Consider the following 23484-nt stretch of genomic DNA (forward strand, 5'->3'; position numbering starts at 1 on the left):
ACACAGTAACAAGTCTCACAACACCAGGTTAGAGTCCAACAAGTTTATTTGATCGTAAACCCCGAAAGCTAGTGGGTTTACCATCAAATAAACTTGTTGGACTTTACCTGGTGTTGTGAGACTTCTTACTGAAGAAGTATGCCAGCATCAAATCATACTTCACACCTTCACCTCAACAAAAAGCGATAGAAATAACAGAAATAAACTCGTAATCGACACCTTTCAGGGCCAGTTAAGAGGTCATGGAAAATGACATCAACAGGTGACAGTCACCCTCGGGAAACTAATCACAGGATGATCAGGAACCTCCTAAATGAACTAAGGATTAGTCTCGCCACAATTAGGCGAACCACAATGCAATAACATCATTAATAACACTGCGGCTTGTGAAATGGACAGAGTTAACGAGAATGGGCTTTCGCTCAGCAAGTTGAGCATTAATTGACCACGTCCAGAGGGAAACAAAAGAGATGGGGAGAGAACAGACAGCGAGTTTCAAATTGAGTCAAGGCTGAACCGGAATGTAAGAGCCAGAGATCCTCTACTCGATTCCCGCCTTCTCTTTGATAAGTATTAATCTAAAAGGCATTAAAGATTTTCTGAGATACGTCCCCATGCTTCTTCCCTTTGATTATATGTTTAGTGTCTTGTACCAGCACAATAAGATCAGCTTGTTATCTTCTCTCTTGGAATGGAAGTTTCAAATCATTAATTTAGTCCATCTGTCAATGTAGTTGGTCTCCGTTTCAAAATCACTTTCTTGATTCCTAATTGGCCCATTTATTGTCAGATTTTATTCGGCCAACCCCAATAAACACACTCTAATTTGCATTTATCCACTTTTCTTCCTAACATTAATCATTGAGAGCTAATGAAAAGGTGCCTTTAAATACACAAGGTTAAAGGATCTTGCTCTTGCGGGAACAATCCACAAAAGGAAAGCAAGAATTTTACAACACTAACCATCACAAATTTGAAAATTATCAAAACACTGGGGAATGGTCTAATTGGGATTGGGTCTGAGTGTGGGGTGTTGGATGGCTGGATTGCTGGCGTTTGATTTAGAGAGGTCACAACGCCCATGGCTGCGGTGTTTGTAGATCTCAATTGTCCAAATTGATTTGGAAATCCACACAGCCCCCAGAACCTGAGGGATGTGGAATTTCTGTTAAATTCTAGTGGAATCGCCCATTATAAAGAATCATTAGGGAAAAGATGGGACCAACATCTGAACACGTGTAAAATTTCTCCATCCATCAGCATTTTGAATGGTTCACGTATGACTCTTCTTCCCGTGTGAATAATGATATTTCACTCTTCCTTAGTGTGTGTTTCTCAATCCACATTGGCCAGGCCGGTGTACAGATCGGTAACGCTTGCTGGGAGCTGTACTGTCTGGAACATGGGATCCAGCCGGATGGACAGATGCCCAGTGACAAGAGCATCGGAGGTGGTGATGACTCCTTCAACACTGTCTTCAGTGAGACAGGGGCTGGTAAACACGTTCCCCGAGCTGTGTTTATAGATCTGGAGCCCACTGTGATTGGTAAGAGGAGAGATTGTTGCTGGGTTTGTCAGTCAGGGATCTCATTGAAATATTTCCTTCAGTCTCTGAGTTCTTGTTGGTCGAATCTCTATTCCCTGTCTCCCCCAGATGAGGTCCGTACCGGCACCTACCGACAGCCCTTTCACCCCGAGCAGCTCATCACCGGCAAGGAGGATGCGGCTAATAACTACGCACGGGGCCACTGCTCCGTGGGCAAGGAGATTGTGGACCTGGTCTTAGATCGCGTCCGGAAGGTGGTAAGTTGTTTCACTCGGATATTCTGCATTTCTGTCTCATGTTCTTACTCATACCCCGTTGAAGGGAGTGGAAATGATTCCCATCAGCTGGAGATTGAGAAGAAGACATTACACCCTCAGAGATCACAGGTTCCAAACTCTCTGCCATTGCTGCCTCTGCCTCTCTTTCCCCCTGTCTACACCCTCTAGCGCCTTCCATCCCCGCTTTTCCATTCTGTTTAGCGAGATGTAGCTACGTCCATGGGAGCGGTTCTGAGGGAATTAAATTCCCCTCCCTGTGGAGTCACATGTCGGCCAAACCAGGTAAGGATGGCAGATTTCCATCCCTAAAGGACATTACTGAAACTGGTGGGATTTCCGATTCCAGATACTTCATTGAAATTAGATTCCACTATTTGTGCTTGGATTTGAAAGCGTGTCCCAAGAGCCTGGCTCTGAATTACTGGTCCAGTGGCACTACCATCAGAACACAATCGCTCCATTGGTTAATATGATCTTCTATCCTGCTGGATCCTCCAGTATTTAGAATTCATTTCCATTTTCTAAAGAGACCAAAGCTTTTGATTTGATTTGACTTATTATTGTCACATTTATTAGTGTACAGTGAAAAGTAATATTTATTGCATGCTATAAAGACAACGTATAAAGTACATGGAGAAGGAAAGGAGAGTGCAGAATGTATTGTCACAGTCATAGCTGCACACTGACTGTGCCTTTATGCTGGACAATGAGGCCATTTACGATGTCTGTCGGCGGAACCTTGACATTGAGAGGCCAACTTACACCACCCTCAACCGTCTGATTGGACAGGTAGTGTCGTCCATCACGGCCTCACTCAGGTTCGACGGTGCCTTCAACGTGGATCTGACTGAGTTCCAGACCAACCTGGTCCCCTATCCCCGCATTCACTTCTCTCTGGTAACTTTTACCCTCCTTATTATCGAAGAGAATTGATTCAACAGTTGGGGGGTGAGTGGAGGGGGGCGGGGAGGGGAGACATGTTATTGGTGCATAATATTATTGGAGTGTAATAACTCCATGGAGGTGAAGGTCCTGTCACCAAAGGTTCCTTTATTTACAAGACATAATATATAACAATGCTCTGTGTTCTCCTTGTGTGCTCCCTGTTTCAGCAGGCAGAGCGACCCACACACCTGCTTTAAATAGGGAACATGAGACTCCCTGATTGGGCCATCAATTGGGACTTAATCCGGCAGTTCATACTCCAGGAGGCCAGCCTTATTTGCCTGACTGGAGTCATCACAGAGCTAATGTGCAGTAAATGATAATGAGAAGGATCGTTCCTTAGCTGCTGTTGACCAGATGAAATGAGAGATATTGGGGCTCAGGCTGATGCTGAGGGCACCCAGGGCAACTGACTCCGACAGTAACTATTCTGCTGTATCTGGCCTGCCTATGGGACAAAGCATGCCCTGGTTTCTAGGACGTTACCTGTGAGGTATGTTTCTGTAATTTCAGCCAAGCCTATAGATAAACTTTCCAGATGGGAATCTATGCTTCTACTGAGACTTTGACAAATTGGACATGTACCTGTGAAGGACCAGGACTGATGTCCTTAGGGGAATAGTTCTGAGAGTGTTAATGGAGGAATTAAAACAAAACGACAGTGGGATAGGAACCTATACAATTACTCAGAGGGAGAAATGAAGGACAAGAACATAAAGAGGATAAGAAGACTGATAGGCAGAGGAATCGACATCCAGAATCATATTGGGCCACAATAAAAAAGTGGGAATGGCATAAGTAATGTTAAAAAAGACAAACCTTATGACTTTGCGCCTTAATGTGTGGGGCATTGACGATAAAGTGGATTAATTAATCATATAAATGGATTCAAAGGGATACGATGATCAGGATTACAGAGACATGCAGGGTGACAATGGATAAGAAATGAACATCCAGAATATTCAGCGTGTAGGAAGTACCAACAAAAAAGTCGGTGGGATTGCATTGGTGGTTAAGGAGGAAGTTAATGCAATAAGGAGGGAAAATATCTCTGATAATGTGAACTATGTATGGGTAGAGCTAAGGAACCCTAATGGGGAAAAAAGTTAAAAGTGGTTATGTGTGAACAAGGATAATCTAACTATGGGTGACTGTAATCCGCATACAGATTGGGGAAAGCAAATTAGTCACAAAGCCATAGAGGGGGAATTCCTGCAGTGAGTACAGGATGGATTCCTGGTCCAATATGTTAACAAACCCATTAGATAACCTGCCATCCTTGACTGGGTATTACCTAAAGAGAAGGTACTATTTGAATTTTGTTGTGCTTGCCAATTTGGGGATGCACGACCATAATATGACAGAAAAGATGGAGAATGAAGTAATTAAAACTGAAGCTAGGGTCATGACTCTTAACAACGGCAACTGCAATGGTATGACCCATGAGCTGGCTTTGATAGATTGAGAAAAGTTACTTATGGGTGACGGTGTATTGGCAATGGCAACCACTCGAAGAGGAAATGTGCGGATGGCAAAAATTCTTTTTAACTGTCTATCGCAAAAGTAAAAAGAGGTCGCAAAACCATGGCTGGCAAAGGAAATTAGACATATTATTAGATCCAAGGAATAGGCATACAAATTGGTCAGAAAAAAACAGATCTGATGACTGGGAGCTCTTTAGATTTCAGCAAACGATGACAAAGGATTGATTAAGAATGGGGGAAAAAATTAAATTTGCGGGAATCTTAAAAACTGTCTTAAAATTGCTGAATGTGTGTGAACATAAAAAGATTGAAGACAAATAAAGACTCCATGCATTCAGGAACAGGAGAATTCAGAATGGAGAACAAACAAAATGGCTAACAAATACATACTTCAGCTCTGCCTTCACAAACTAGGACGCAAATAACATGGAAATGTCGGGCAACATAGACTTAATGAGATTGAGGAGCTGAATGGAATTAGTATTAATATAGAAATTGTGTTGAGGAAACGGGTGGGATTGAAGGCCTTTAACTCCCAGGGAGTCTAATAATCCAGACTTCAGAGTACTTTGAGGAGTGATCCTAGAAATAGTGGAAGCATTGTTGGCCATCCTCCAAGATTATGTAGACTCAGCAACAACTTAAACAGATTGGAGGGAAGCGACTGTAACTCCACTACTTTAACAAGGGAGGTAGAGAGAAGAAGTAATTACTGACTAGTCATCCTCACATCGATAGTGGGGAGACTTATCAAGTCCATTATCAATGATTTTACGGCAGTATCTTTGAAACAGAGGTAGAATTGGATAGATTCAACATGGATTCACCAAAGTGAAATCATACTTGACAAACCAAATGGAGTTCTTGACATATGCAACTAGAATCATGGAATCATAGAATTCCTATAGTTTACAGCTAGGCCATTCAGTCCATCAAGCTTGCACCAACAATAGTACCACTCAGGCCCTATCCCTGTAATCCCATATACTTATCCTAGAAATCCCCTGACAATAAGTGACAAATCAGCATGACCAATCAATCTAACCTGCACATCTTTAGTGTGTGGGGCATAACCACAGCGCGCAGAGGAAACCCATGTAGGCATGGAGAGAACACACAAAATCCACACAGTCACCCGAGGCCAGAATTGAATGTGGGTCCCCGGCACTGTGAGGCAGCAGTGCTAAACACTGCCACTGCGCTGCTAATGGAGTTGTTCAGGGGAGCCAGTGGATGTGGTTTAATTGGACTTTCAGAATGCTTTTGACAAAGTCCCACATGAGTTTAGCATGTAAAATTAAACCACATAAGACTGGATGTGTACTGAGATAGACATAATATTGGCTGGTATTCCAGAAACAAAGATTAGGAATAAATGGGTTTAGTTCTGAAAGGCAGGCAGTGACTGGAGTGGCACTGAAGAGATTGGTGTTAGGGTCCCAGCTCGTCTCTCTCTCTTATAGATCAATGATTTAGATGAGGTGACATGATGCGATGTTTCCACATCTGCAGCTGACACAAAGCTGTTTGTGAGGGTGAACTGTGGGGAAGGAGAAGATATGTTCGTGTCACTTGGGCAATTTAGTAAGTGGCAGTTTCAGCAAAATGTGGATCAATGTGAGGATATCCCCTTTGGTAGCAAAAATGGGAAGGCAGTTTATTATTTCAATGATTCTAGATTAAAAGAGAGGAATTTGCAACAAGGCCTGGTGTCCTCATACACATGTTGCTGAAGGAACGCATGCAGGTGCAGCTGGTAGTTAAGAAGGCAACTGGTGTGTTGACATTTATAGTGAGAGGATTTAAGTACGAGAGTAGGGATAACTAGCTGCAATTATGCACGGCCTTGATGGGGGTCACACCTGGAATATTGTGTACAGTGTTGATTTCCTTATATGAATAAGGGTGCTCTTTCTCCTGAGGGAGTGAATGTTTACCAGCTTAATTATTAGGATAGCAGGACTGATCTCTGAATAGAGATTGAATGGATGAGAATTAAATTATCTGCAGTTCATAGAACAAAGATGAAATCTCATAGAATTCAAACAGGAGTGCACAGGGTAGATGGCAGGAAGGGTGTTTCCGATTGTGGAGGTGTCCAAAACCAGGGGTCATAGTCTGAAGATGTTGTGTCAACCACTTAAGACTGAAATACTGAGGAAGATCTTCGCCAAGAATGATAAGCCTGTGCAATTGGATGCCACAGGAAATAGCTGAAGCCAGAAACAATAATGTTTTTAAGAAACAGTTAGATACAGTTCTAGGGGCAAAGGGGTCAAGAAGGATATGGGAGAAGCTGGGGTAGATTGGGCTATTAAATCCCATTATCAGACATGATCATAGTGAATGGGGAAGCAGCCTCGAAGGGAGAATGTCAGACTTCGGTTCCCATTTGCTATGTTTCTAAGCGTATATAAATTGTAATTCATCTGCCTAATCTCTTCTGAAATAAGTGAATTTGGTAGATGGGATCTCTCCCATCTGTAGTTTAGATTTATTATGTATTAGCGTGTAGTGAAAAGTATTGTTTCTTGCGCGCTATGCAGACAAAGCATACCGTTCATAGGGAAGGAGGGTGTGCGGAATGCAGTGTTACAGTCATAGCTCGGGTGTAGAGGAAGATCAGTTGAATGCAAGGTAGGTCCATTCATAACCATAAGTCGGAAATACAGAGTTTAAACACGGTATTTGATAAGATGGAACTGACGGATGGTATTTCAATATTTGTTTGTCAAGTAGATGGCCATCTACAGGCCGAGTATGTGCTGTAAGTGTAGCAGAATGATGGGATCTGATAGTTGAGTAGAACAAGGGTTATGCTCTGACAAATGGGCTTCCACTTGACTGGCCCTTTCCCACAGGGACTCTGACCAATCAGGATCTGATGGATGAGGTCATGATTGTTGTAGAGTAGCATTGTAGTTCATGTAAATCTTACGAAAATAGTCATAAGATATGTGAGCTGATAGATACTGCCTAATGAATTATGACTTTTATTGACGGGATTCCAATAAATGAGTGAATGATGTGTGAAGATCCGATAACAGGGGAGTGTCTGCTAAAAGGGGATCTGATAGATTGTTTCCGGTAAATGTTGCTTTGAGTTGAGAGGTTTCTCTTTCAGAGTTGGGGATCTGTCAATTGTGGCTTTGTTGGAAATTGAGGCTAATGCGATGCCTATTTGGTCGCTGGAGCTGGTTAATGAAACTCTGACAGTTTAGCCCCTGACTGTTAAGGCATTCTGGTGTAGAAGCTGAGTGTCTGTTTATCAGGGGAAGCAAGTCAGGTGGTGCCTGATAGATGGGGAATCATAAATTGAAGGTTGAAACAAATTAATATTATCCATCATAATAAGCGTAAATGATGTCTGAGGGATTGTTTTCTGATAAATGGAGAAAGCATGGTCCGACCTTTTCTGAAATAAGTGAATTTGTAGATGGGATCTCTCCGATCTGTAACTTTGTGATTTATTATAGTCACATGTATTAGTATGCAGTGAAAAGTATTGTTTCTTACGCTCTATGCAGACAAAGCATACCGTTCATAGAGAAGGAGAGAGTGCAGAATGTAGTGTTACAGTCATAGCTAGAGTGTAGAGAAAGATCAACTTAATGCCAGGTAGGTCCAGTCAAAAGTCAGACAGCAGCAGGGAAGAAGCTGTTCTTGAGTCAGTTGGTACGTGACCTCAGACAAAGAACAAAGAACAACGCAGCACAGGAACCAGGCCCTTCGGCCCAACGAGCCCGTGCTGCCATTTCAACATTGTGAGTCCCCTCTTTCACCCATGACCCTTGTCTGCGCTTATGGCACTCCGCATTGGAAACCAGATTGAGGGGAGACTAATTTAGGGACAATTTGTTACACCAGTCAGCCTAAGAACACATCTTTGGGGTGTGGGAGGAAACCAGAGCACCCGGAGAAAACCCACGCAAGCACAGGGAGAATGCGCAAACTCCCACAGACACTGGCCCAAATCCATGTATCTGCACAGCAAACAGTGACATTCACTGAGCTGTCGTGTTGCCCATCAGCTGGTCCAGTTTAAGTGTACGCTAACGACGTGAAGCACTAGACCACTCTCGAAACATCCCAGAGCAGCCCTCGTACGACCCCTCGCGTGTATGCCCCTTGTTGGACAGCAAGGCGGACTTTTGTATCTTCTTCCCGACAGAAGAAGGTGGAAGAGAGAATGTGCGGGGTGCGTGGGGTCCTTAATTACGCTGGCTGTTTTGCCGAGGCAGTGGGGAGTGTAGACAGAGTGAATGAATGGGAGGCTGGTTCCAAGATGGGAACTGGACAAGAAAGGGTGATTGATGTGGGGTGGCGGATGTATATGTGAACCTTGCTTTTGACAGATGCGGGTATCAGTGTGGGAATCTTATCTCTGTGTTCTTAGAATGAGGGGCTGGTAGGTGGCAATGAGACAGTTGAGTTTTATGGGGTAACTAACACATACAATCCATTGGGTTTGGGTTGGGGCTGGGTGGATGAGAAACTGGACGGTGAGTGTGTGATTCATGGAGGACTGAAGGGGAGGATAAAGGAGTGATTGATGGGGCTTCAATAACTTGCGCCTGGAAGCCGTATGTCTGAAAGATTCACCGTGACACACCGAGCACAGGTAGGTGGAGATCTGATGCCAAATGGACGAGAAGTTATGTTTGGGCTGTTGGACGTTTCACAGATGGAAACTGACACACTGGATCCAGCAGAGATTTCTCATAGACAGAATCAGACAAATGGTGTCCTGAGCGAATGGCACTTTGACAGGGAACAAACCATGAAGATAAAATAAAACTTTGTCTGATAGCCGAAGTTCTGATGGAAGGAAATGTCGGAGGTGAGTGTCAGTTACATGTGAGTAAGTGATCAGAAATTCTTAGTGGTTTGGCAGGGTGGGGCTGGTCTGCTGATTTTTGAATGGTGAGATGTGTGGGAAGAAAGGTGCAGCGCTGGCGTGTGGAGTGTGTGCAGTTAACGATTTCTAACACATTCACAGTGATAGGAAGCTGATAACTGGACCTAACCGACAGCCGCTGGCTAGTTGCGTCTTGATAAATGAGCGTCTGCTGGAAGGTAGTAGATGGTTAGTGTCTAATATAATCGGATTAATAGGATATTGCAGTATGACGGATGTGGACAGCTGTCGGTACTTAGAGGGGATTTAGGCGGAGGGTAATGTGTTGCATAGGTCTGAGGTGACTGATACTATGGTAATTGCGATCTGCGTGGATGGTCAACCAGGATGTGACAGATACAACCTGACAGATGTTGATCTGGATGGGGAAAGGGGTGCGGGAAAGTGAGTAAATGTCAGATGGATTGCGCTCCATTAAGTTGTGCCTGTTGCGTGGGTTCTGATGGATTCTGATTGGATTGATTGCAAATTTAAGAAATAGTTTTCTGATACTAGCTGGTCAAATGATCTGATGGATGATGGCTAGATATATCAGGGACAGACAGGGCCTATTCAGGGTAAGGTTTTGAAATGGTTTTAACTCGGGTCTGATTATTGGGACTTTGATAAATGGGTCTCATGAGGAGGTCTGAATGAAAGGTTCTGTCTGTCTCTTTGGGATTGGAGACCAATAGAGGAAGCTCTGGTTGTCTAATGCCCCTCCCCTAATCAATTGTGACCATGAAATAGTCCCTCCCATTACACACAGCAACCAATCAACGCCTTGCACCAACGTTCCATTTTGTGTTGACGTTTCCCGAAGCAACCGGATCCCTTTGACCAATCAGAGCTCGTGTTGGCGCCATAGCACTGGGTATAAATAGCGCGAGCGGGAAACTCCACAACTCATTGGCAGGAGCTGTGAGAATAGAAGGACATCATGGTAAGGGAGCATTGAGTCATGGCGAATGGAATGTGTCCCATAGGCAAGCAGTGCTCACTCGGGAGATGGGATCTAGAGGGACAGGAGTCACGGTCACTGTGACAGGGATGGCTGTGTCTGTGATTCCGGTGCTGCAGAAATGCTGGGATATCACAGAGTGGATTTACAGAGATTGGCACTTTCCAGGATCTGGTGGATCTCACTGGACAGAGGATCCCAATAGAATGGAAAATCCATGGGGAGTAGCTGGAATTCAGCAGATAGAGGAAGGGAATGTTTAATATCCCTCATTCCCCCTTCTCCATCTATCATCACACTGAATGTGTACTGTAAAACTCTCAATCCTGTATAATAATTATCTCTGTCCCCTCTTTAGCGCGAGTGTCTCTCAATCCACATTGGCCAGGCCGGTGTACAGATCGGTAACGCTTGCTGGGAGCTGTATTGTCTGGAACATGGGATCCAGCCGGATGGACAGATGCCCAGTGACAAGAGCATCGGAGGTGGTGATGACTCCTTCAACACCTTCTTCAGTGAGACAGGGGCTGGTAAACACGTTCCCCGAGCCGTGTTTATAGATCTGGAGCCCACTGTGATTGGTAGGGGGAGAGATTGTTACTGGGTTGGTCAGTCAGGGATCTGATTGAAATATTTCCTTCAGTCTCTGAGTTCTTGTTGGTCAAATCTCTGTTCCCTGTCTCCCCCAGATGAGGTCCGTACCGGCACCTACCGACAGCTCTTTCACCCCGAGCAGCTCATCACCGGCAAGGAGGATGCGGCTAATAACTACGCACGGGGCCACTGCTCTGTGGGCAAGGAGATTGTGGACCTGGTCTTAGATCGCGTCCGGAAGGTGGTAAGTTGCATCAGCTTAGTGAGAGGGGATATCCCTGCTCTGATTTCCCAGTGAAATCAGTTTCCTGCTCAGGTGAATTTCAAGCTATGAAATTATCATATTACAAGCAACGATTTTAGAATTACTAACATCACCATGTCTCTACCATCGATACACTCCAAGCTGGTTCACTCTGGCTCCTCTGTCTCCTCCCAGGCTTCTTATGCCCCCCCAGGCTCTCTCAGCACAATCTGTGCAGTGTAAACAGGAACCCTGAAGATTTCCTCATGTTAGATTCCTCTGTCCTTTGAGCAGAGAATCCATTTGCTGCTTCCTGTTTAATGGTGGCACGGTAGTACAGTGGTTAGCACTGCTGCTTCACAGCTCCAGGAACCTGGGTTCGATTCCCAGCTTGGGTCTGTGTGGAGTTTGCACGTTCTCCTCGCGTCTGCGTGGGTTTCTTCTGGTTTCCTCCCACATGGCCTCTTATTGTCCTGAGATGTGTAGGTTAGAGGGATTAATGGGTAAAATATGTAGGGATATGAGGGTAGGGACTGGATGGGATTGTGGTTGGTGTGGACTCGATGGGCCGAATGGCCTCTTTCTGTACTGTAGGATTTCTATTCTAATTCTATTCTGTGTTTCCTATGGATTTCCCCCCACAGGCTGATCTGTGCACAGGACTGCAGGGTTTCCTCATCTTCCACAGTTTTGGGGGTGGCACTGGTTCGGGTTTTACCTCCCTCCTGATGGAGAGACTCTCCGTCGACTACGGCAAGAAATCCAAGCTGGAGTTTTCCGTTTACCCTGCTCCCCAGATTTCCACCGCTGTGGTTGAGCCGTACAACTCCGTGCTGGTCACCCACTGCACCCTGGAGCACTCTGACTGTGCCTTCATGGTGGACAATGAGGCCATTTACGATGTCTGTCGGCGGAACCTTGACATCGAGAGACCAACTTACACCAACCTCAACCGTCTGATTGGACAGGTAGTGTCGTCCATCACGGCCTCACTCCGGTTCGACGGTGCCCTCAACGTGGACCTGACTGAGTTCCAGACCAACCTGGTGCCCTATCCCCGCATTCACTTCCCTCTAGTAACCTTCTCCCCCCTGATATCAGCTGAGAAAGCTTACCATGAACAACTCTCGGTGTCGGAGATCACCAACGCCTGTTTTGAACCAGCTAATCAGATGGTGAAGTGTGACCCCCGCCAGGGCAAGTACATGGCGTGCTGCATGCTGTACCGAGGAGACGTGGTGCCCAAGGATGTCAACGCTGCCATTGCCACCATCAAGACCAAGCGCTCAATTTCGTTTGTTGATTGGTGTCCAACAGGATTCAAGGTAAATGTGGCTTTTGCATTCAACTCACATGGTCCAAGGTAATATGGCCAGGATTGTATCAATCTAATAACACATGTTGGTTTACCTTTATTATAGGATATTATTAAACAAGAAAGAGTGCAGAAAAGATTTCCTATCATACTACCAGGACTTGATGGTTTGGGTTATAAGGAGAGGCTGGATCTACTAGGATTCTTATCTCTGGAGTGTTGGAGGCTTAGGGGTGATCTTATAGAGGTCTATAAAATAATGAGGGGCATAGATCAGCCGGAGAGTCAACATATTTTCCAAAGGAAGGCGAGTCGAAAACTGGAGGGTATAGGTTTAAGGTGAGGGGGGAGAGATACAAAAGGGCCCAGCGGGGCAATTTTTTCAGAACGTGGTGAGTATCTGGAATGAGCTGCCAGAAGTAGTAGTAGAAGAGGTGGGAGAGTTACATGGGTAAAATAGAAGGATAGGAGCCAAAAGCTGAAGTGGGACTAGCTTAGTGGTCCAGAAAGGGCAGCATGGACAAATTGGGCCAAAGGGCCTGATTCCATGCTGGAAACCTCTGACTCAAAGATATCTTTCCTTACAGGGTTAATAATGGAATAGACCATCCCTATTGCTTCACAGAAGAGAATACCCCAAAGCGAGGCTTGGTTAACATTCTTCCATTTGTTAACTCTAGAATTCCATTTAGAATGTTCCTGGGAGGATCCTGCCTTGAAAGACAAGGCTTTCTACCAATCAATATCTGTGCAAAATTGCATTGATAAAGATTTGATTTAATTTTGAATGCAGTTTCATTGCACAGTGATATTCCATCAGAAACTGAATCCTTTGTCTGGTTGAAAGAACACAGGAAACGACCAGATCTCCATGTTTGTAAAGGGAAAGATAGAAACATTCTGGTAAATGCAGCATTCTGAAAAGTGATGAACGGATAAGAATCTGATGTTGATCTGGATCATAAGAAATTGAAATCAAACAAATTTTGCTTCTCTCCAACAGGTTGGCATCAACTACCAGCCCCCAACGGTGGTACCAGGTGGTGATCTGGCAAAGGTGCAACGGGCCCTCTGTATGCTGAGCAACACCACCTCAATTTCCTTGGCTTGGACCCGCCTGAACCTCAAATTTGATAAGATGTACGCCAAGCGAGCCTTTGTCCACTGGTACGTGGGGGAAGGGCTGGAGGAAGGGGAATTCCAGGATGCACGGGAGGACATGGCCTCGCTGGAGAAGGATTATGAAGAAGTGGGCGTGGATTCAGCCTCACTGGACAGAAAGGGCGAAGAGGAAGAATAAGAATTATTCACTTAGAAATTATAGTTGTTTAAACTTTAATACGTATTGATATTATAATTGATATTATAATGTTTATTTAAGAAAATAAAGTATTTTAAATGATTTGATCATTGCATATCATTGAAGTTCTTAGATTCAGTCAAGTGATTAACAAGTGTTCTGAAGGAAGAAGTCTGAGGATAGAGGAGGATGTAACCGAAAGGGAAATTCTCAGCAGGTCTGGCAGTGTCTGTAAGGAGAGAAAAGAGCTGACATTCTGAGTCCACGTGACTCTTTGTCAAATCTAAAAGTGGGAGATATTTATACTGCAGGGTGAGGGAATCAAAGATGAGTCATAGCCACAGGGACTAGGGGAAAGTCTGCTAATGGCAGATCAAGATGTGGGGGGAGATGGGGACTGGGTGGGAAAAATGTAAAATGGAAGCAACGGGGGATTAAAATAGGGAGGAAGAGCCCCAAGGCATCGGGGGGGTGGTGGGGAGATGAAAAATGAAGAAAGACAAAGTAGTAAAAGAGTGCAATTAAAAATGAAAACAGAGAGATCGAGGTGGAGTAGAGCTAATCATTTGAAGTTGTTGAATTCGATGTTGCGATCGGAAGGCTGTAAAATGCCTCACCAGAAGATGAGATGCTGTTCCTCCAGTTTGCATTGAGCTTCACTGGAACATTGCAGCAGGCCAAGGACAGACATGTGGAGCGTGGGAGCGTTGATCGTGTGCTTAAAATAGCAAGCAACCGGAAGGTCAGTGTCCTGTTGCATACTGACCGGAGGTGCTCAGCAAAGCGATCACACAGTCTACAGTTGGACTCTACGATATAGAGGAGACCACACTGGGAATGAGAAATGCAATACAGCAAATTGAAAGAGATGCAAGTGTAACGCTATTTAACTTGGAATGAATGTTCTGGACCTTGGATGGTGAGCGTGAAAAAGGTAAAGGGGCAGGTGTTACACCTTCTGCAATTGCACGGAAAGGTGCTATTGGTGACGGGAGAGGTGTTGTGTACAGTAGAGGAGTGGGCTAGGTCATCCCAGAGGGAACAGTCTCTGTGGGATGCTGAGAGAGGGAGTGAAGGGAAAATGTGTTTCCTGGTGGCATCATGTTGGAGCTGGCAAAAATGGCAGAGAACCATGCTTTGTATATGAAGGCTGGTTGGGTGAAATGTGAGAACAAAAGGGACACTATCCTTGTTCTGGGAGAAAGGGGATGGAGTGAGGGTTGAGGCATAGGAGATGGACCACACACTGTTGAGGGCTCTGTCAACAACTGTAGGTGGGAAGCTATGGTTGAGGAAGAATGAACACATATTAGAGGCATCGCTTTGGAAAGTGGCCCCATCAAAACAAATGTGAAGGAGCTGAGAGAAAGGGATGGAGTCCTTACAGGATGTGGGGTGTGAAGAGCTGTGGTCCAGATTGCTGTCGGAGTCAGAGGGCTTGAAATGAATATTGCTAGACAGTCTATTGCCGAAATGGTGGAGGGTCACTGGGCACAGGAAGTTGTTGAATGAAATGAAATTCCATCAAGTTGCCCTCTCTGCAATCTGTGAGGCAATGCCTTGTGCTATAAGTGGATCGAATGGGACGGATTGCTTTTGGTCTAATTTTGCTACCTCTGATTGATTGGATTTCCAGGTGAGAACAAGACTGCGGTTTGATGTATCTAATTATTGCAGGTCGGGTTTAGTCATCAGATTAACAGAGTATCTTAAATATAGGTCAATGAGATTACTTTCTGGATGTGGAGCTTATTGGTCAATTTAATATTTATAATACAGAGACACTGAGGTTTACAGCATTGAAACAGAACCTTCACTTGTCCATGCCATCCAGTTTTTACAATAAAGCTAGTACCAATTGCTGATGTTTGGTCCATATCCCTCTATACCAATCTTACCCACATAACTGTCTAAATATTTTTAAAAAACAACATTGTACCCACCTCTACAGTCTCTGACAGCTCGTTCCAGAACTCACCGCCATTTGTGTGAAAGATTGCCAGTCTGGTCTCTCACCTTAAATCTATGCCCTCTAGTTTTAAGAAAACTACCTTTGAGAAAAGGTGTTCACTATCTACCTGATCAATGTCCCTCCTTTTATAGACCTCTATATGATCACCCCTAAGTCCAGGGAAAGAGTCCCAATATAACCAGCCTCTCGTTGTAACTCAAACCATCAAATCCTGGAAGTATCCGAATGAATCTTTTCTGCACTCCTAGTTTAGTAATATCCTTTCTGTAATAAGTTGAACAGAACGTTAACAATATTCCAACTGTGGACTTACCATTGTCTTGTACAACTGCATCAAGACATCCCAACTCCAGTATCCAATGCTCTGACCAAGCATGCTGAATGCCTTCTTCACCGCCGGTCCACCCAAGACTCCACATTCATAAGAACATAAGAACATAAGAAATAGGAGCGGGAGTAGGCCATCTAGCCCTTCGAGCCTGCCCCGCCATTCAATAAGATCATGGCTGATCTGTTGTGGCTCAGTTCCACATTCCCGCCCTCTCCCCATAACCCTTAATCCCCTCGCTTATCAAAAACCCATCAACCCGCGTCTTAAATATATTTAGCGAGGCAGCCTCCACCACCTCAACGGGCAGAGAATTCCAGAGATTCACCACCCTTTGAGTGAAGAAGTTCCTCCTCAACTCCGTTCTAAACCGCCCCCCCTTTATCTTGAGGCTGTGCCCCCTAGTCCTACTGTCCTTTCTGAGCGGGAAGAGTCTCTCCACCTCTATCCTATCCATCCCATTCATCATCTTATATGTCTCGATGAGATCTCCCCTCAGTCTTCTAAACTCTAACGAGTGCAAGCCTAGTTTATTCAGCCTCTCCTCATAGCTCAACCCCCTCAACTCTGGTGTCAGCCTAGTAAACTCCCTCCAAGACCAAAATATCCTTGCGTAAGTGCGGCGACCAAAACTGCACACACTACTCCAGCTGCGGCCTCACCAATGCCCTATACAGCCGCAGCAAGACCTCCCTACTTTTGTATTCAATCCACCTCGCTATGAAGGCCAGCATCCCATTGGTGAACCAGTACCCCTAGATCTCTTTGTCCTATAACCCTCCTCAATGCTCAACCATTAATTGAGTCCTGCCCTGGTTCGATCTACCAAATGGATCACCTCGCATTTATCTAAATTAAACTCCATCTGCCGTTCATCAGCCCACTGGCCCAACTGAGCAAGATCCCATTGCAATCCGAGATAACACTCTCCACTGTGCCACCAATCTTCGTGTCATCTGCAAACATACTAATCATGCCTCCTAAATTCCAGTCCAAATCATTACTATGAATGATAACACTGGACCCAGCACCGATCCCTGAGGCACACCGCTGGTGTTAAATTTAGTTTGCAGTTTAGTCATGGCACCAGTGAAATGACAGAAATAGGCTGTGCTGAAATCTGGGTCACAGCCTGTCACATGACTTGCCCTTAACGTCACACTGAAAACTCACAAAAGAGAATAACACATGACCTGTAAGCCAGTGATGCGAGATGTCAAAGTTAAATATGTACTGATGTGCAACCAGCCACCTTCCTCCTAATTAAAACTATTAGGTATGTTCCAAAATTTCAATGCCCGAGTATGAAAACGTATAAAAGCAAGTGTTAAAACATTCAGTCGTATGTATTCAATTAGGGCAGCTAAACGGGTGATGTTTAAACAAAATCCTTTATTTCACATTATGTAACCATCTTTGATTTTGCAAGTTTCGAATTAAGCTCTGTAATTGGCTTTTGTAACTCTTCCGTGAATTTGAATTTTAATAAAGGTTAGTTGTTTTTGTTACATGTAGCGCCACATTTACGTTCAAACAAAAATTTTAATTGTGTTTTAGATACACTTTGTGCAACTTCTATCACTTCTTAGGTACTGTAAGGCAATCTATATGTTGTATTGCATTGAATCAAGCACGGACAGACAGAAGCAAACCATACAATGTCCAAACAGTTCTCTCAGCAAATCACATTGATAAGTGACTGTTTTAATGAAGTTCCACAGGACATACTGATGACTGTAGATCAATGAGATATCTGGATAGATGAATTCTATGTTCCGAGACATCAAAGCCATTCTTATTTATATTCAATGTGCAGGATACATAGACAGCCTTGTTAGTTTCTGAAACGATTTTTATGGTTCGAAGAAGTTTTAGAAGCAAAGTAACTAATTAATCTGAACCATAGCGAGAAATAAGTTCGACAGTCCAGTGGCAAGTACAAAGCATAGTCACAGATTGGTATTTGACTGAATACCAATTAAATGCAGTGTGATGCAATGAGCTCAAGATATCAACCACCAGGACATTCCAGCGTGTTATCCGTGCCCTGAAAAAGTATGATGTGGTGATGCCGGGGTTGGACCGGGGTAAACACAGTAACAAGTCTCACAACACCAGGTTAGAGTCCAACAAGTTTATTTGATCGTAAACCCCGAAAGCTAGTGGGTTTACTATCAAATAAACTTGTTGGACTTTACCTGGTGTTGTGAGACTTCTTACTGAAGAAGTATACCAGCATCAAATCATACTTCACACCTTCACCTCAACAAAAAGCGATAGAAATAACAGAAATAAACTAGTAATTGACACCTTTCAGGGCCAGTTAAGAGGTCATGGAAAATGACATCAACAGGTGACAGTCACCCTCGGGAAACTAATCACAGGATGATCAGGAACCTCCTAAATGAACTAAGGATTAGTCTCGCCACAATTAGGCGAACCACAATGCAATAACATCATTAATAACACTGCGGCTTGTGAAATGGACAGAGTTAACGAGAATGGGCTTTCGCTCAGCAAGTTGAGCATTAATTGACCACGTCCAGAGGGAAACTAAAGAGATGGGGAGAGAACAGAGAGCGAGTTTCAAATTGAGTCAGGGCTGAACCGGAATGCAAGAGCCAGAGATACTCTACTCGACTCCCGCCTTCTCTTTGATAAGTATTAATCTAAAAGGCATTAAAGATTTTCTGAGATACGTCCCCATGCTCCTTCCCTTTGATTATATGTTTAGTGTCTTGTACCAGCACAATAAGATCAGCTTGTTATCTTCTCTCTTGGAATGGAAGTTTCAAATCATTAATTTAGTCCATCTGTCAATGTAGTTGGTCTCCGTTTCAAAATCAATTTCTTGATTCCTAATTGGCCCATTTATTGTCAGATTTTATTCGGCCAACCCCAATAAACACACTCTAATTTGCATTTATCCACTTTTCTTCCTAACATTAATCATTGAGAGCTAATGAAAAGGTGTCTTTAAATACACAAGGTTAAAGGATCTTGCTCTTGCGGGAACAATCCACAAAAGGAAAACAAGAATTTTACAACACTAACCATCACAAATTTGAAAATTATCAAAACACTGGGGAATGGTCTAATTGGGATTGGGTCTGAGTGTGGGGTGTTGGATCGCTGGCGATGGATTTAGAGAGGTCACAACGCCCATGACTGCTGTGTTTGTAGATCTCAATTGTCCAAATTGATTTGGAAATCCAACACAGCCCCCAGAACCTGAGGGATGTGGAATTTCTGTTAAATTCTAGTGGAATCGCCCATTATAAAGAATCATTAGGGAAAAGATGGGACCAACATCTGAACACAAGTGTAAAATTTCTCCATCCATCAGCATTTTGAATGGTTCACGTATGACTCTTCTTCCCGTGTGAATAATGATATTTCACTCTTCCTTAGTGTGAGTGCTTCTCAATCCACATTGGCCAGGCCGGTGTACAGATCGGTAACGCTTGCTGGGAGCTGTACTGTCTGGAACATGGGATCCAGCGGGATGGACAGATGCCCAGTGACAAGACCAAGGGAGGTGGTGATGACTCCTTCAACACTGTCTTCAGTGAGACAGGGGCTGGTAAACACGTTCCCCGAGCTGTGTTTATAGATCTGGAGCCCACTGTGATTGGTAAGAGGAGAGATTGTTGCTGGGTTTGTCAGTCAGGGATCTCATTGAAATATTTCCTTCAGTCTCTGAGTTCTTGTTGGTCAACTCTCTATTCCCTGTCTCCCCCAGATGAGGTACGTACCGACAGCTCTTTCACCCCGAGCAGCTCATCACCGGCAAGGAGGATGCGGCTAATAACTACGCACGGGGCCACTGCTCTGTGGGCAAGGAGATTGTGGACCTGGTCTTAGATCGCGTCCGGAAGGTGGTTAAGTTGTTTCACTCGGATATTCTGCATTTCTGTCTCATGTTCTTAGTGGAAATGATTCCCATCAGCTGGAGATTGAGAAGAAGACATTACACCCTCAGAGATCACAGGTTCCAAACTCTCTGCCATTGCTGCCTCTGCCTCTCTCTCCCCCTGTCTACACCCTCTAGCGCCTTCCATCCCCGCTTTTCCATTCTGTTTAGCGAGATGTAGCTACGTCCATGGGAGCGGTTCTGAGGGAATTAAATTCCCCTCCCTGTGGAGTCACATGTCGGCCAAACCAGGTAAGGATGGCAGATTTCCATCCCTAAAGGACATTACTGAAACTGGTGGGATTTCCAATTCCAGATACTTCACTGAAATTAGATTCCACTATTTGTGCTTGGATTTGAAAGCGTGTCCCAAGAGCCTGGCTCTGAATTACTGGTCCGGTAGCACTACCATCAGAACACAATCGCTCCATTGGTTAATATGATCTTCTATCCTACTGGATCCTCCCGTATTTAGAATTAATTTCCATTTTCTAAAGAGACTAAAGCTTTTGATTTGATTTGACTTATTATTGTCACATTTATTAGTGTATAGTGAAAAGTAATATTTATTGCATGCTATAAAGACAACGTATAAAGTACATAGAGAAGGAAAGGAGAGTGCAGAATGTATTGTCACAGTCATAGCTAGGGTGTAGAGAAAGATCAACTTAATACAAAGTTGTTCCATTCAAAACTCTGGCAGCAGGGAAAGACCTGTTCTTTAATCGGTTGGTACATGACCTCAGACTTTTGTATCTTTTTCCCGATGGAAGGAAGTATGTCCCAGTGGCATTGGGTTCTTAATTATACTGGCTGCTTTTCAAAGGCTGTGGGAAGTGTAGATGGAGTCAACAGGTGGGAGATTGGTTGCGTGATGGACTGGGCTGCATTCATAACACTTTCTTCTTCCATTTGGAGGGGTCTGTGAGCATCCATTGGGAATTTGCGGTTCCTGGAAAAGTTGGGTTCTATATATCTTCTCTGCAAGTTTCAATCCATATCACAGCCCCAAACTGTCCAATCCCAACAGTCGCTGCCATAGGCAGCACTGGCAGTTCCTTCCTATCCAGACTTTATATCCAAACACTTGTGGAGAGATTCCATTCCCTGCTTCCTGTTTCATGTGTTTTCTGTATGTTTTTCCCCCACAGGCTGATCTGTGCACAAGACTGCAGGGTTTCCACAGTTTTGGAGGTGGTACTGGTTCGGGTTTTACTTTCCTCCTGATGGAGAGACTCTCCGTCGATTATGGCAAGAAATCCAAGCTGGAGTTTTCTGTTTACCCTGCTCCCCAGATTTCCACCGCGGTTGAGCCGTACAACTCCATGGTGGTCACCCACTGCACCCTGGAGCACACTGACTGTGCCTTCATGATGGACAGTGAGGCCATTTACGATGTCTGTCGGCGGAACCTTGACATTGAGAGGCCAACTTACACCAACCTCAACCGTCTGATTGGACAGGTAGTGTCGTCCATCACGGCCTCACTCCGGTTCGACGGTGCCCTCAACGTGGATCTGACTGAGTTCCAGACCAACCTGGTCCCCTATCCCCGCATTCACTTCCCTCTGGTAACTTTTACCCTCCTTATTATCGAAGAGAATTGATTCAACAGTTGCGGGGTGGGTGGAGGGGGGCGGGGAGGGGAGACATGTTATTGGTGCATAATATTATTGGAGTGTAATAACTCCATGGAGGTGAAGGTCCTGTCACCAAAGGTTCCTTTATTTACAAGACATAATATATAACAGAATGCTCTCTGTGTTCTCCTTGTGTGCTCCCTGTTTCAGCAGGCAGAGCGACCCACACACCTGCTTTAAATAGGAAACATGAGACTCCCTGATTGGGCCATCAATTGGGACTTAATCCGGCAGTTCATACTCCAGGAGGCCAGCCTTATTTGCCTGACTGGAGTCATCACAGAGCCAATGTGCAGTAAATGATAATGAGAAGGATCGTTCCTTAGCTGCTGTTGACCAGATGAAATGAGAGATATTGGAGCTCAGGCTGATGCTGAGGGCACCCAGGGCAACTGACTCCAACAGTAACTATTCTGCTGTATCTGGCCTGCCTGTGGGACAAAGCATGCCCTGGTTCCTAGGGCGTTACCTGTGAGGTATGTTTCTGTAATTTCAGCCAAGCCTATAGATAAACTTTCCAGATGGGAATCTATGCTTGTACTGAGACTTTGACAAATTGGACATGTACCTGTGAAGGACCAGGACTGATGTCCTTGGGGGAATAGTTCTGAGAGTGTTAATGGAGGAATTAAAACAAAACGACAGTGGGATAGGAACCTATACAATTACTCAGAGGGAGAAATGAAGGACAAGAACATAAAGAGGATAAGAAGACTGATAGGCAGAGGAATCGACATCCAGAATCATATTGGGCCACAATAAAAAAGTGGGAATGGCATAAGTAATGTTAAAAAAGACAAACCTTATGACTTTGCGCCTTAATGTGTGGGACATTGACGATAAAGTGGATTAATTAATCATATAAATGGATTCAAAGGGATACGATGATCAGGATTACAGAGACATGCAGGGTGACAATGGATAAGAAATGAACATCCAGAATATTCAGCGTGTAGGAAGTACCAACAAAAAAGTCGGTGGGATTGCATTGGTGGTTAAGGAGGATGTTAATGCAATAAGGAGGGAAAATATCTCTGATAATGTGAACTATGTATGGGTAGAGCTAAGGAACCCTAATGGGGAAAAAAGTTAAAAGTGGTTATGTGTGAACAAGGATAATCTAACTATGGGTGACTGTAATCCGCATACAGATTGGGGAAAGCAAATTAGTCACAAAGCCATAGAGGGGGAATTCCTGGATTGAGTACAGGATGGCTTTCTGGTCCAATATGTTAACAAACCCACTAGATAACCTGCCATCCTTGACTGGGTATTGCCTAAAGAGAAGGTACTATTTGAATTTTGTTGTGCTTGCCAATTTGGGGATGCACGACCATAATATGACAGAAAAGATGGAGAATGAAGTAATTAAAACTGAAGCTAGGCTCATGACTCTTAACAACGGCAACTGCAATGGTATGACCCATGAGCTGGCTTTGATAGATTGAGAAAAGTTACTTATGGGTGACGGTGTATTGGCAATGGCAACCACTCGAAGAGGAAATGTGCGGATGGCAAAAATTCTTTTTAACTGTCTATCGCAAAAGTAAAAAGAGGTCGCAAAATCATGGATGGCAAAGAAAATTAGACATATTATTAGATCCAAGGAATTGGCATGCAAATTGGTCAGAAAAAAACAGATCTGATGATTGGGAGCTCTTTAGATTTCAGCAAACGATGACAAAGGATTGATTAAGAATGGGGGAAAAAATTAAATTTGCGGGAATCTTAAAAACTGTCTTAAAATTGCTGAATGTGTGTGAACATAAAAGGATTGAAGACAAATAAAGACTCCATGCATTCAGGAACAGGAGAATTCAGAATGGAGAACAAACAAAATGGCTAACAAATACATACTTCAGCTCTGCCTTCACAAACTAGGACACAAATAACATGGAAATGTCGGGCAACATAGACTTAATGAGATTGAGGAGCTGAATGGAATTAGTATTAATATAGAAATTGTGTTGAGGAAACGGGTGGGATTGAAGGCCTTTAACTCCCAGGGAGTCTAATAATCCAGACTTCAGAGTACTTTGAGGAGTGATCCTAGAAATAGTGGAAGCA

At 44.1% G+C, this 23484-nt stretch overlaps 1 protein-coding gene and 2 pseudogenes across 1 annotated transcript; all 3 read left to right on the forward strand.

The window, feature by feature from the left end:
* The first annotated feature begins 242 nt into the window (after positions 1-242).
* On the forward strand, positions 243-6470 carry LOC145338074 (tubulin alpha-1A chain-like; annotated as a pseudogene).
* Positions 6471-10556: 4086 nt separating this feature from the next.
* LOC145338085 (tubulin alpha-1 chain-like) lies at positions 10557-13564 on the forward strand. Its single transcript, XM_080182867.1, has 4 exons — positions 10557-10692; positions 10801-10949; positions 11594-12274; positions 13268-13564. Exons 1-4 carry the CDS (start codon positions 10572-10574, stop codon positions 13562-13564), a joined length of 1248 nt encoding a protein of 415 aa, XP_080038993.1. The 5' UTR covers positions 10557-10571.
* A 5720-nt stretch (positions 13565-19284) lies between these two features.
* Positions 19285-21384, forward strand: LOC145338075 (tubulin alpha-3 chain pseudogene; annotated as a pseudogene).
* Positions 21385-23484: the final 2100 nt, after the last annotated feature.

Source organism: Carcharhinus amblyrhynchos, unplaced genomic scaffold, assembly GCF_965287045.1.
Source record: "Carcharhinus amblyrhynchos unplaced genomic scaffold, sCarAmb.v2.hapA scaffold_92, whole genome shotgun sequence".
Classification (NCBI taxonomy): domain Eukaryota; kingdom Metazoa; phylum Chordata; class Chondrichthyes; order Carcharhiniformes; family Carcharhinidae; genus Carcharhinus; species Carcharhinus amblyrhynchos.